Raw genomic sequence first — 15890 nt, 5'->3', positions numbered from 1 at the left:
TATTAAACATTTGGCATTCGCGGCTATTAACAAATATTTAAACACTAGCAACTACTACTACTAGGTCACCCGCGACTCCGTCCGCGTGGAAATAAAAAAAAAAAAAAAAAAGCCTATGTGTTCTTCTAGACTGATCTACCTACATCTAGGAGTTCCGTTGAACCGTTCTGGAGATACCTTCAAACATACAAACATCCATACAAACATTCGCATTTATAATATTAGTAAGATTTGTAAATTGTCTCGTTTGGATTTATGATATACATTGTATAATACATTAATTAATAAGTTCATTTCCATGTCACAATATTAGTTACCGTACTCATCCAAAACGGCTTGACCGATTGTTATGAAATTTTATATTCATATTCAGTAGGTTTGAGAATCGGCTACAATCTATTTTTAGCCGACTTCAAAAAGAAGGAGGTTATCAATTCGACTAATTTTTTTTTTAATACCTCTATTAAGTTTTTTTTAACTGCGCGCGGACGGATTCGCGGGCGACAGCTAGTGTAATATAATAATAATGTAATAATGCTACTATTACCATGAGATTTAGATAGGTTTTAGTTTAGATATTTCGTCATAATTTAATTTATCGACTTTATTTTCTTGCATACATCGACTGTAGGTCCTGTTTCCGCTATCCATGAGGCACGATCTATTATTATTCGACTTTGGCATTGTTTTCTTCCAATGTTACAAAGTAACATTAACATATGCGCCATTAACATTTAAATCGCTATGAATCACTATCGATTCGTTTTAAATTCTCGCGGCGCAACGCATAAATTCAATTTGATTTATTTTCACGTTTAAACACCTGAATACAAATGCCAAAGTAAATACATAAAGTACATATACATACATACATATCAATCATAGTTTTTTTGACTATAAATTACCTATTTGATTATTTAAATCAAAAATTCTCGATGTCTTTTGACGTTACGTTTGTTTATTAGAAAATAGTTTAAAGATTTTTTTCTTAAATATTTTACAGTAGGAAGGAATGTTCTTTTAATTGTTACTAATAACGCCTTTAGTATAGATTTATTTGAATTACTAGCTGTCGGCCGCAACTCCGACAACAAAAAAAAACGTAATAAGTAGCCTATGTGTTCTTTCAGACTATGTTCTAAATCTGTGCCAAATTACATCAAGAACTGTTCAGCCGTTACGAAGATACCTTCTAACAAACATCCATCCATCCATCCATCCATCTAAACATTCACATTTATAATATTAGTAAGATTAAGGAGCTGCTTAAGAAAATATACGATAAATGCATGTGGCAACTTTTTAAATAAAAAATATACGTCTTGTTTAATATTAGAAAAAAAATACCTCGCATCGAATATTAGCATAGTTAATTTCTCGCGACATTATGCATGTTGTAACTTTGCATATCAGCCGATCTTAAAAAAATGTCGCACTGCACCAAAACTTACGCTTTATGATGTTATAAAGTGAACATTGCTCACAATATTGCTAAATATTTACCTCTAACCGTGAGCTTCCACTGTTTTTGTACTTATGTTTTGGCAGTTATATGTTTAGGAGTATATTTTCTATATATGTTGTGTATATGTTCTAACGTATACTTGTAACCTTGGGAATCGAAAGATTAAAATAGTAAAAAGAAGCACTTCGAAAAACCAGCATATCTATCAATAATTTTACTAATGGACCTAACAAGAAAAGGGTTATTATATCTATATATGTATATATAAAAGAAAGTCGTGTTAGTTACACTATTTATAACTCAAGAACTGCTGAATCGATTTGACTGAAAATTGGTGGGCAGGTAGCTAAGAACCAGGAAAAGGACATACGATAATTTTTACACCGTTTTCTATTTTTTATTCCGCGCGGACGGAGTCGCGGGTAAAAGCTAGTTTGAAATAAATTAAGCTACCATATAAATTACATTTCTAAAGTGATATTGTATTATAATTACAATAAAAATCGAATAAAAAACATCCTCAAATTAAAAAAAAAATAGTTAATAATGTAGCTTGCAACCAACAGTTGCCATCAAACGCGGTCGGCGGAGGTTAATTACTTCATTTCACTTAAGAAGCGTTAGGCCGCTGATTTATTAACATAATAATAGTAGCAGTTTACAAGTACAACCTTACTTTACGGTTAGAAGTAACATCGATTTTAAATACGGTTGTCAATAAATCATTTTTTTTTATCTTGTCTCAGCTAACATTTTTACGTGTTCAAAACGTCTCATCACGGAATCTATGAAAATTATAAAACCTTAGAAGAAAAAGACAAAATCGATTTAAAATTGTTTATCTCATACTGGCTGTTGCCCGCAATTCCGTCCGCACGAAATTAAAAAAAATAGCCTATGTGTTCTTCCAGACTATGTTCTAAATCTATGTCAAATTGCTTCGAGATACGTTGAGACGTTCTGGAGATATATTCAAACAAACATCCATCCATCCATCAAATCATTCGCATTTAGTCGTATAATATTAGTATTAGTATAATTTAAAGTGACAACCTTGATTCTACGGTGCATTAAAAAAATGGCAATTGAATTTTTTATCTGTTCATGTAGTAGCGACGTAATTATCACGCAACGTCGTGCCCTTTGTTTATATTAAAAACATTTTATTATTATGCAAACAAGTTGTAATTTTCAAAAGTTAAAATACTCTTCTAAAACATTAGCATAACAGTGTACACGAATAAAGACGTATTAAATTGTTATTTCTGCAAATTTCCACTATCGATAATTATAAAACACCTGTATATAATCTCTATGGTTTTCTCTGAAAAAACTGACATATTATATTAAATAATTATAATATTATAGTATAATAATTTTGTACATTTTCATTATAACTCACGTAACGTCAAAATTACGACGACACCATATAACTACGTGGCTATAAAAAATAACACATATTCACTTATTATTAGTTTAAAATAGTGGCCAATAACCCACCATAAATATTACGAAATAATTTCTCCATCAGACATCGCTAAACTAATCGTAGATTTCTAAGACAAAAATTCCTGTATATAACATACCATCATCCCTCTCATTATCTTTGACAAAACTGAGATAACAATATATTTTATGCAGTGATTTTGGTCTCAGAAACCAACGATGAGTCTACTAATAATTAGCCAGCTTATTCCTTAAATTAAAAGCCTTAAAGCCAATAAAAGTGTGTCTAATAACCTCGAGGCAAGTATATTAACCTTAAGAAAAAAATTCCAATCTCGTTCGCCAGGACAAAGCATAGTTTTATATTCCCTTAGCTAGTCTATTTCTCTTCAGTCCAGGTCAGTGGAAAGTGCAAAAACTCGACACTAGGAGGCCTCATGAATTTTAAATTTGAGATAGACAATGTGTCTTGTGAACCGAGCCTGGTTGGCGTCTACCATCGTACAGTATTAGGTTTTCTTCAGGCATTTTCATTTATTATTTGCAGTAAGATTTTGTACGGAAAATATTACATTTTGTGTACGACTTGAAAATTATTTTTTTAATTTTAAATCAGTTATGAACATTCAAGAACTTTTTCCTTTTCAATAACCTTCTTATAAGATAATTCCATTCATTCAATTGTAACTCATACAATGTAACTTTAAAAGTTACTATTATGATATTACTGTCTCTTTCATTCTCGATATCATGTAACAAGAGGGCCAATACCCTTCTAATCGCTTAGCAACCAGCCAGGGTTGTCTGCTATTAAAGACACCAATGATTTCCAAGGCAGAAACAAGATAGACAAGAAAGAAATTAAACTGTTAGCATCATTATTTTGCTAACTACAATTGCCTTAACTTTAATTCAATAACCTTATATTTTATGTTTTTTCCTGACAATATTATAATTTAATTTAATTAAAGGCGTTTGACGCATGAGTTAATATCCGACAGCCTATCGATCGAACGCTTTAACTCGTATACGAATTGTTTTTATCTTATACAAAACAAATTGTACTCATTTATTAAAAAAGAATAAGATTGTCACGCTTTATTCTAGTAAGCGAGGTAATCTCGATAGTTTTGTACTCGAGTCGCAGTCGTAATTTGCTGGACTACATTCGACAGCCCTAAGGGAAACTCTCATTTCAACAGGGCCAGGCATAAACGGTAGAGTCGAGTCCCATTGTCAGGCTGTTAGCGGCAATATCGGAGGCAATAATGCCGGCGATTACCGCACAATGGACACGCTGCACTCCACGGCCCCTTGCAGTCCATGAATAAAAATGACCCCGAACCATCCTCACCGACGACCCCGCCATCTAGTGGGCTATAAGACTTCCGATGCTTACTCTTCGAGTTCTAATGGTTTACTAAAGCATCCAATTCGAAGAAGCCAATTGAAATTCGCTTTCTGAAAGCTTGGATAGCTATAGAAAATACTCTGAAAACAAATTTTCCTTTTACATTCAAGAAGAATATTATGAATTAAACCAAAACTACACTTTCATAAATTCTATCTATGTATTTGTGTGCTCTTTCTTTTTAAATTTTAATAAAGTCGTTTCTGCATGTCCTCAAGCTTAGATTATTCTTTCAGTACAACAATAGCGTAATATTTCACGCCGTAATCACGGCCTAAGGAACTGTTCATTGCGAATACGTTACTACGAAACGAGTTTTCACAGACTCTATTTTTAGAAAATCTCGACTGCAAAAGTTATGTAACATATGCTATTATGTATTTGTTTTATGTTTTACGAAAAAATATTATTTATAACCATCAGATTGTAATACATCGTCAATAAGATTTAAGTTTTTTTTTAAATTGACAACAAATTTTTAAAATACATAAACTATGCTTAGATTATCATTACAACATTATCTCATCTCTTTATATTAGCTTACCGCTTTATCTAAAGCTACATTACACTTAAATCGTTAGTTCATGTAGTAATAACAACATCGCAAATATCAAAATCTTGTGGAACAGTTAATTAAACGCTTCCATTATTCGTAGCAAGTGACGTTGTCAGTTAACAGTAGATATGGGTCCAGATATCAACATTCATGATTGATGAACATAGTTTGTAAACAATAAAATCATTTATAAACATACGATTTGCAACAAATCTTAGTCGCCATCGTCTTTATCTGGAGGTAGAGGTTACCACCGAAGGGCTGGTCAACCACGCTGGCCCAGTACGGGTTAGTTGACTTGAAACATATGTTAACCATCGTCGTAAATTCATAAATCGAAAATCACATTGCTATATGACGGGCATCGAACCTGAACGTGTAGACTCGGTCCAGTCCTCTGACGTTATCTTAATGATTATTAGATATATGCGACCAGCCCCGGCTTTCACCGGCTGACAAAGAGTTTTACCTTTCCTGTTGATATCCCATTTATGAAGGAAGTAAAAATCTTGTAAACACAAACGCGCTCGGTCCCTGTACTGATTTTTTGATTACACTTAATGCTTATAATCGTAATAATATTCTGAACTATTTGTCATATATATATATATATATATATATATATATATATTTATACCTACTGTAATGATTAATTTTAATCAATATTAAATTCCTCTGATAACGTTATCCTTTATTTAGATAAGAATTAATATTTAAACAAAAAAAGCGTTTAGAAATACGCTGTTTATTCATTTCTACTAAATTTTAGTTATAATAAATAAAGCTATATGTAAGTCAGTCATAATGTTACTTTATAATGGTTCTTTATAATTGATTCAGTAATATTCGAGTTATAGAATGAAATCAAATAACAATAAGAAATAATTAATTTAAAACTTTACCGCTGAATTTTTGGTATTCGAATCGAGTAATTTCTCAATATATTATATAAAACCTTTATACCATAAGTATGTTATGTTAATTTTAAGGCACTATCTTCAGCATCATATAATTTTATGATACCGCACATCACAAGATATCTTATTTTTCTGTTATCTGCATTTTGTATAATATTTTATACATCAAAATATTCAACATAATAACTCCGAAGTGGCTTGTAAAATCATAATGATCGTATACAAATTGCTTTACATATATAAAATGCTATAAGAAATGCTTGAACTCGAGTTTTATGTAATGACGCCATTTTACCTCCATGAGTGGTAATGTCTGGATGCACTTTACCAAATTACCAAATGTTATCGCGCAGTGCGTTGTCGCTTTGCTCGTTACGCCATCTGTTGATGAAACTTACAAGCCAGTGTCCTAGCTGACGATACACGATGCTGTGCGCGACAAGTTGGAAAACATATGAATTTTTCCATTTAATGCTTTTTTCCACTAAACGCAAAGCTGCATATAACACGCGACTTTCAAAGAGGAGTCTGGTCACTGGAGCTATCGCGTCTGCTTCATAAATAAATGATAGTCACACGCGTCAAGACGCTTAGTTGAAATGGTCTTAGTGTTTAAGAATACGTTGGAAAAATTGGTCTTTATTAGTTAGGCCATTATGTACTTTTACAAACGTTAATTTATTTTAAAATAATAAGTAAGTTTTAGAAAAAAAATCGTTTATTGTAAAATTCATTTCACTTTGATATTTGTATTTCAGTTTAATAACAAATCGTCTGAAAACCGCAACCGAACATCATAAGTTTTGATGTTTCTATAAATTGAAACTGCATTTCAAAGCTTGCAAGAGACAGTATTCATTAAAGTTGACACAGTTCTTTATAAACGAGAAAGATATTCAAATATAATGTATCAAAATGATTCGATAAAGTTAGTAAAGTCATAAAATAGTATTAAAAAAAAACTTAACATTTGGAATATTAATTTAAATAAGTATTAAAAAAAATCTTTTTAAATATGTAATACAGCTTTTAGTTATTCTAAAGTTTGTTTGAATATATAACTCTATATTCTGTAACGCAATGAGAGACTCACAAAGGTTGGCAGTTTCTGGCGCTGAACCAAATCTCAAATAAAAGTAAGAGATCGCTAACGAATTCCAATGACACGGCGAGCGTTCCGATGAACTCAAAAATAAACGTTGTATTTCGTTTTCGACGGTACGGGGTAGGGGGCGCTTGTGTAATTCATTCGAAGCTACGTAGACTTGTAATTCTGAATTATAAATTGCTCGAATGGGCAAATAGTCGGCTTCACGGATTCACGGTCGAACGGCAAATGGATCTCGTTTCTGATGTTTTTACATATTTTTTTTCAATTTACAGTAAACTTTTTTTTTTCAAAAAATACTAAAGCATTTTTTTTTCAGTGTTAAATACATACATGAATATTTTTGAAGATTATATAAATTTTGTATACATAAATTACGAATTCTCATACTAAAAGTATTCCTCCTTTCTTAGAGCTGGCCATATTAAGCAGAAATATTAGTATAGTATAGTATATTATATAGTATTTGTTTATGTTTTTGTACATTAAGCCATGCCCTGAAACACCTGTCCGGAGGCAGTCATTACGCGGCGTCATCAATTGTTAGAAGGCTTTCAGCACGAGCCCGCCCGCCCTGAATATTTCATGTTTTCATTACATGAAAAATGCGGGTACCCACACATTTTCTATGGATATCAGTGATGCCATCAGTTATTCGTGAACCACTTTCAGGCTACGACTTATTTGTTAAACTTTAATATTTATTTACAAAGCCTATGTCAATTAACGATTTAGACTAAGGTGTTTCTATCGAAACAAATGAATTAATAAATACGTTTTATCTACGCAGGTTGTGCTTTTCCGGCGCGGTGGCAAGGCCGGTGGTTCCAATCGGGTGTCATCCAGCCTATCCTGATCGAGGGCGATCGTCTCTCCAACAAGGGCAGGTGTCTGTCATCAGAAGGCGACAAATTTCTTATAGTTGACGAGTAAGTCTTATACAAAACAGCTTTTTTATTTCATAAACTCCTATTTAAAACTGTTACTAATACAAAGAAATGTTTGTTCCAGGAAAGGCTGCTACCGTTGCGTGGTCATGCACGAAAAACACATCAATGTTTTGCAGTACAAAGAGAGTGAGTTATACAAATTTGATTATAAATCGAATTAGAGTTCCTTCAAAACTCATGTACTTCATGTTGCGCGTTCAGTTTGTAATGTTGGCACTACTCGCAGCATTCTGCCACCGGCGCGACGCTCTGCCGCACCTATGCTCGCTGATCACGGGAGATGCGCTGCTCTACTCCATGTTCCGCGAGGCCGCCGCTCCTGTCGACTGCCCTCTTAAGGGACCTTTCTCTTTCACATACAACAGGTAATATTTCACTAACCGTTAACTTATTTATAAGTAGCTAAACCCAAAGAATGTGAAGTCCTGTACCATTTCCAATCTATATTATTCCTTCATCATAAGAAAAATTAAATCTAAAAATTGTTTTTTAAAATGAACATAATATAATACGTCGTGGTACGTTCGTTTTAACATGTCAAGTCCAAGCCGAGCAAACATTTCATCGCTTTATAAATACGAAACCGACAACATGTCGATACAAAGAAAATAGTAACCGTACATTTAGGGCAGCGCCAACTGTCGGACAAAAACAGACAAATTAATAAATTGGTTTGGGACGTCGGACTTTGGTTCACCATTAGTTCGCCGCAGCAATATAAAACTGTCAGGTTACGTCTTATTCATTGGGAACGGAAGGCGCAGTCTCCGGCGCTGACGCTCGGGCACTACTCGTAATAGGGATGTGGAACGGGTTACAACTAAACCATATAACATTATATTTTCGCTTCTATCATATTTATACGATAAATATTAGATTGCTAAACTAAACTCTGAATTTTTTGCACTTTTAGATTTTTTATCTAATTAAATTTCCCCTTATTTTTTTATTTAGACATTAGAATTAAGCAGTTAGACTAATCCTCCGCTAATCTAAGATCCGCAAAATAAATCCCTGAAAAGTGAAGTAGGCAGAAGTTTTTTCGTAAATTACTATGCAAACTTTGGTTTGACCGCTAAGTCGGCGATACTCCAAATATGGTCTACACAATGAGTTCAGACGACTTAAAGATTACTTAAATATATCTTTATGAATAAAATATTCTTAACTACTATTACTGCTAAAATCAGGTATTTTATGTACAAAATATGGTGTTGTTTTACCTTGTACTACACTGCACTAGACGCGACTGACATTTATCCTTTAATTAATTAGCTATCCTTGTAAGAATTAGTAAATCCATATATCTGTTAACACAAATATACAAAAAGTAGGACGGTTAGTTTCAAAATAAAACTATGATGTTATAATACAAATTGTTATAGACAGACAGACATCTCTAAATGTGATTAAATATTGTTCAGTATTTCAGTACAAACAAAGGACATCACTACAGTCACATAAACAACCTATCATATGCAGTTGCGAAACATCCTATCCGGGGGTTCTCACTGTTGAAACACACGTACATAAACATATTATTACCGCTCTCAATTTTCTTTTAAAAACGTAGGTCACAATATGCTTTGATACATATATAATGACACTGGAAAATGTTTACATTGAAGATGTTGGCACGTTTATCTAGAGATTAACAATGATAAAAATGTAAGAAAATACAGCGTTGATAAAAACTTAATTAAGGTTGAATGACATCAAAGTGAACACATAAGGGTTACCTGTCTTGTCACGCGCATCGCTGTCAGACGTTTAACATCAATTTAAATTAAAAACTCATTACTGATCGACTGCAATGATTCGTGACGCTGTTGACGCGTGTCTGGACTCTCCCGCTTTTTACCATATCACTGTGTAGGGTGTACACAATTCTTAACGAACTAGGAATATTACAGAATTCTTAATTGTTTAATAATTCAATTGATTTTATAGATTTGTTTTTATTTTAATTTTTTCAGTATTTAAAAAAGACAGTTGTTTATAGGTCCAGTTGGTGCAACTTTTTTTATACCTCGAATTACATTCTTCGAAGACAATCTGCAATAACAAATTAAAACAAGTAATTAAATTGTAAATGTTTATATAACGAAGTATTTTGTCTAAAGAATAAGTCGTGTTGAAGAATAAAAGTTTAAAATATGTAGTTCTTTTTTTTTTTTTTTTCTCTTTATTTTTATAGGGACTTTGGTTCATATGAACATGTCAGTCCCATAGAAAACAACTTAGAATATCATTACACATACATTTACAAGAAAATAACAACAACAAATAAAAGCAAATAATGATAACAAGAAAAAGTATTTACAATTTTATAAGGCCTTCAACACCATGCTGCGGACTCCGTCTGCTAGGTCCGACAATGGTTGGGCCAAGGCACACAGAAGTTCGCCAACATTGAGTCTCGACAAATTGTGCTTTCTAAATAATTCTTTTCTCTCCTCTTCGTTCACGAAACACTCAGCAAGTACGTGTTGCACATCTTGGATCACGCCGCATGATTCACAGTTAGGTGATTGAATTGTTTTCATTAGAAAAGCAAACTTGGCACACGGTATATGTCCAGAACGAAGGCGAAGAGTTAAAACAACCAATGACCTGCCTAAACGACACCTGTCAAACCAAGGGATTTGAGGTGGTCGACTCTGGATGGTTTTGTACCAAATACCCTTCTCCTTTGACCTGCGATCATAATGTTCTTGCCAAAGTGTAAAACATAATCTTTTGTAGTGGGACAATACTTCAGAGTGATCTGGGAGTATGTCATACTCTGTTCCATCTGAAACTGCCAGTTTGGCTAAAGTGTCTACTGTTTCATTGCCTTTTAAACCGATATGTGAAGGTGCCCATTGAAGTACTACGCTTCGGTTACTTGTTTGAAATTTTAAAATTTCATCTAGAATGGAATATGCTATCGATACTCCTCTGACTCCAGAGGTGCATCGAGCAATGTGTTGAAGCGCACTTCTGCTATCGGTTATAATGACTACTTTTACTAAGTTAATATCATTCGCATATTTCAAAGCTTCTAGTATAGCAACCATTTCTGCAGACATTATTGTGATGGGATTTAAAATTTTTAATAAACATTTTTGTTCTAAACATGGATACGAGTAAGCTGCACCTAAACTATTTGAACCTTTAGAGCCATCAGTATACATTTTCTGCCATTCCGCGTATTTATTATTTAGCTCTGTTTCAACATTTGATTTTAATGAATTAATCTCCTGGAATCTTTTAGCATTATTCAAACAATCTAAAAAAGGTTTTATTACATGTGTTTGGTTAATACTAGATACCCATGTATTTAGACAAAACAAAGGAAGTTGTTCTGAAAAGTATGTTCTAATTATTTTGATTTCATCGTAAATTACAACTAAAAGAGGTTTCTTTTTTTTTCTCCAATAGCTTAACTGGCACAAATTGCTTAATTTACATAGTAGTTCAATTGTAGTGTTATTAGATGTCGATTTACATTTTAAGCAATACTTATATCCTAACATTTTTCTTCTTAAAAATAATGGTACTATGCATAACTCACTTTCCATTACATGGATGGGTGTTGTTTTGATAAATCCACCAATAATGCGCATAGCTTGATTTTGAATTTTATCTAATTTAGAAATATTACTATTAGCGCTTGAATCATATAGAAAACAGCCAAAATCTAATCTAAATATGTAGTTCTTAAATACCTTATGGTCACCCTACTCTCGTCTGCGCCATGCAATTAGGCAGGTTGACACGTCTGCAGGCAATTTCATGTCGGAAATAAAGACAGCTCTTTATTTTCGTTAGTTTTCACGTCCATCTTAATTATCAATTTGACCACGGAGACAAAGGCAACTTTTAAGATTTAATTATACGGAGTCAAAGAGCTTTTACGTGCTATAAACTTTATATTATAGGATATAAAGACTGTGGTTGGGTTTAGTACTTTCTCGTCAGGAAGCACTTATTCAAAGCAATTGTTACATACATTATTGTGACTGGTGAAAATAATAGTTAGGAATAAAGTGTAACTGAGTTTGTATTCTACAATAACTAACTAATTAACTTTCCTTACCGAGAACGTGATTTATTAGAATTTCTTTTATAGTATCAAATAAGAAAGGGTGCTTTATAAATATTTTAGTATTACTGGAAAAGATTCTAGACTTCACGTAATAATAATGTGATTTATAACATTGCAGAGGTCACGGCGACTGCAAGAGCCCGGTTTCATCAATAGAGAGCTGCACGGAAGAGTCTCGCCTCCTGCTAAACTACCAGGCTTGCCCCGACGTCTACGGCTCAGAGAGCACAGGTAAATATCGCCGCCCTCCAATCATTACTCACATATCACCGATAAAACGGATGTTACTCAATCCGAGAACTAGATTATATTGAGCAAAAATATGCATAAAATCATTAGTGTACGTCGTTGTGATACTCCGGAAAAGAAATATAAATTAAATGACTCATCTCGGTTGATATTGGTATGCTAAAGGATAAAAGGTCATAACGGAAGGGAAATTCGTATGATGACATTTCCCTTCAGTGAGTCGGAGAGAAAAACATAATGATTTTATGAATTTCATATTTAATTTATTTACAGAATGGACACTAAATTTCTGAATGAGGTCAGTGAAATAGCTGTTTCCATACAAGTTTCGCAACATCCCCGTATCGTTTACGGTCGGCCGCCGATTAACGAGTAAACGCGTTAACTTGGCTCACACGAGTATTGGAAACAAAAGCACTCGAAACTGCACCTAACAAAAGCCGATCTCCGGGAATTAGCTACAAATGGACCGCCGCCGCCTCTGTCGCCGTCGCCCCGGCCACAGAGGTGTCAACTATTGTTTTAGATTTAGTGGACGCATTAAAATAGACGCGTTAAGGGGACGCCTCGTGATTTGCGTAAACATTAATAGTAGCACCTAATTCCTTTGTTCCCAACCAAATACAAACGATCGTTATTCAGAGTAGTAGAAATGATTATAAGCGTCCCTTAAATAAACGGTAGTTGGATGATATGTTTGAACAAATAGGTATTTCGTATAATTTTAATATTTTAAAACACTTCTTCCTAGACCTTGAGACGAAACTTCACAAAAAAGTAAAAGACCACGTCAAAAGATAGACATCTCAGTCGTAATGATAAAAACAAAAATCCGCGGCAAAAGGAGTCCCCATCTTTCATTATCAAGACAATAGTTGGCTCGTTGGCGTTCAAACGCTCCCCCTTTACGTCGCCGCCGGCTCACATAAAACTTTTATTTGTACGTCAGTCTGTCTCGACGGCGTACATTCGCAAACTACCCGCTCTATTCTCGTCTTCGCAATAACTAGCGCTAAAGTTTCAGCTATACCGCTCACCGCAGAAACACCTTCAAGTTTATTATCGAAACAATAAGATATCCGCGACAGCGACAGGGGCATTATTAGCAGTTCCCGTTATACTAATGAGTACAGACTGTCAACTGATGCATTATTAATTGTTAACGAATTGTATCCATTTTCTTAAAAATATCCTATTCCGAAATTAATTGACCGTTTGATTACTGTCTTAAAATACGATTTTTTGTGGATGCACCTCGCCACCTAAAACCCATCCTAATTAAGAGTTTCGTCGTGTTGCAGTGGAAGAGCTGGAGTGCCTGGCGACGTGGAAGGAAGGCAGCCTACGTTTCCTGGTGGGAAAGCTGCATCACGGACACGCCACCACCAACGAGGACCGATACCGCTGCTTCGTCTACGAGAAGACCAGCGGCATTGGTAACAGTCTACGTTTGTTAAACTTACATTACTTTGAATTTTCTTGACAATGTGAAAATATTCTTTAAATCTGGTAGTTCATAAGATAGCGTTAAAAAAACGTTTTATTTAGAAGCTAAAATCAAGACACATTGTAATACCAAGTAAATTAAAAAAAAAACTAGAAAACGACTTTATAGACAGATTTCTATAACGAGCGCTAACAAATTATATAAAATTGTAATTTTATTTTATTGTGCATTCCAGGTTCCAGTATTCCCATGAAGGAAAGTCCAACAGCGGCGGGCGGGGTGGAGTACCGCGTGGCGCAGTCGGGGGACGCCACCTGCAACGGACTATTCAGCGCCACAGAAGGTTCCAGAACTATGGCGCTTAAGAGAGGTATACCCTTGATATGATTTTTTCTGCATTACGTTTAATGAGGGATAAAAGTATATGACTCTTCCTTACGTAACCCTTTCATTGTTTCTGCATCAAGTGAAGAAATAAAGGAAGGGTCTTTGTCTTTTGGCGCTTTCTTCTATAAAAAGAATCAAATACCGATGTATTCATAAATGTCTTCTTGTGTTTCAGTGTCGGTGCGCTTCAGCTGCCAGTTCCCGGCGTGGATGACGTCATCGTCGACGTGGCACACGCTCGACTTCGGCACCAACTACACGTTCCACTCCCGCAACAACACGCTGCGCATCGCCAACCGCACCGGCGCCGGCGCCGACGACAAGGTCTACTGCGTCAGCGTCAAGGCCAGCTCGCCCAGCGGCAACTCTGTCGCCCTCGTCGCGCACTGGCAGCACCACTGGTGAGTCCCGTCCCCTTCCCCTGCCCGCCCTCGCGTCACTGCGCTGTGTGCACCATTTCAGTTGGCACGTCGTTGAGATTTCAATTTTGTACTACAATGTATTTGGCTATCGCAGTCAACTGTATGTTCTCCTTAATTAACGGATAGTCGACGTGTCACGTGTGTGTTGTCAGCGTGACGTGTGACGTGTTTGTGTTGTCAGCGTGTCGCGGTACGTGTGCGTGGTGCTGTACCGACGTGACGCGCAGCTGGCGGAGCTGCAGCGCGGCGCCCCCGCCTCGCGCCCCGACGACGCCTGCTCGCCGCACCACTTCAACGCCGTCACCGCGCCATACGTCACGCTAGTCGGTGAGTACTACCATATTAAATGACTTAAATATGCATGTTAAAGATCTGGAACATTTTTTTTAAATTATGAAAATGTATTTTCAGCTAGCAACCCTGAATCGAAAGTTTGTCCATACTCCGGTAAGTATAGTATACAAAGTCACCGGCATCAGAGGACCGCGCGATCATCTCCTGACAGGGGAGGGCGAGAGAACTACAGCGGGCTGGCGAGCTTCAGCGTGCGGAACGCGTCGGAGGCGCACTTGCTGCGCAGCCGGCGACAGGCGGAAGCCGACCCCGCCTGCGCCGGCGCCGACTACCACCGCCTCGAGGTCGGCTGCAACTCGCCCAAAAACATGGAGTTCTACTCCGCGTGCGAGAACAAAGACATGGTCACAGGTACAATTATGTGATCATTTTTCCAAAAGAAAACCATTCCTTATCTCATAAAATGTTCATTTTCACATAAAACTTCATTTAGCCACATGGTCGAAAGAAGAGTTATTATTTGTAAGTGTACTATTTTGTGCAGCGTACACGTGTCACGGCGGGTGGTACGAGAATGGGTTATCGTTCGTGGTGGCGACGCCGGTGACGCGGCGCAGTACGGCCGCGCGCCGCTACTGCTTCGTGTCGCGCGAGGACGCGGCGGGCGGCCGGCTGCTGGCGCGCTCCGCCGACAACTGCGACCGCAGTCCCGCGCCGCACGCGCTCGGCGCAGCACCTGCCGGTACGTGCACATGTCTTACACCTCACTGGACAACACACCACCACTCGTACATTTATATTCATTTATAACTCTATCAAGTTGCCGCGAAAACGACACGAAACCGAAGCGAAGCCTATTATGAATTAGGCGGAGCACAGTCTGCATTCCATTTTCAGTGTACAGACAATAAAACTAATTCGCGTCATTATTTCCCCAGGAGAATGTCAAGATGTACCCAACAGTCAGCCGACAGCGCGGCTGTGTACCGCACTGTTCTTATCAACATTAGTATTGCTGCTTATCACAAGGAGGTGATTCACAATACTGACGTTACTTACATTTTGAACACATAGTCGTTGCAACATAACAAGTTTTATTTTTATTTGTATTGTAAAACATTTTCCTTTAAATTGATTTAAAATTTGCA

General features: G+C 36.1%; 1 protein-coding gene across 1 annotated transcript in view; it reads left to right on the top strand.

Annotated features, from left to right (window-relative positions):
* Positions 1 to 15890, top strand: part of LOC106709943 — a 98141-nt gene extending 82251 nt beyond the window's left edge. Inside the window, exons 3-13 of the mRNA XM_014501874.2 lie at positions 7694 to 7832; positions 7915 to 7979; positions 8080 to 8218; positions 12062 to 12174; positions 13494 to 13628; positions 13875 to 14009; positions 14202 to 14427; positions 14630 to 14775; positions 14860 to 15153; positions 15287 to 15484; positions 15681 to 15890. Of these exons, the coding sequence (XP_014357360.2) occupies positions 7694 to 7832; positions 7915 to 7979; positions 8080 to 8218; positions 12062 to 12174; positions 13494 to 13628; positions 13875 to 14009; positions 14202 to 14427; positions 14630 to 14775; positions 14860 to 15153; positions 15287 to 15484; positions 15681 to 15778 (1688 nt within the window). The 3' untranslated portion in view covers positions 15779 to 15890. The remainder of the gene's footprint in view (positions 1 to 7693; positions 7833 to 7914; positions 7980 to 8079; positions 8219 to 12061; positions 12175 to 13493; positions 13629 to 13874; positions 14010 to 14201; positions 14428 to 14629; positions 14776 to 14859; positions 15154 to 15286; positions 15485 to 15680) is intronic.

The sequence above is a fragment of the Papilio machaon genome, chromosome 6 (genome assembly GCF_912999745.1).
Source record: "Papilio machaon chromosome 6, ilPapMach1.1, whole genome shotgun sequence".
NCBI lineage: Eukaryota > Metazoa > Arthropoda > Insecta > Lepidoptera > Papilionidae > Papilio > Papilio machaon.
Note: the sequence above shows the minus strand (reverse complement) of the source record. Positions and strands in the feature narration are given on the sequence as shown.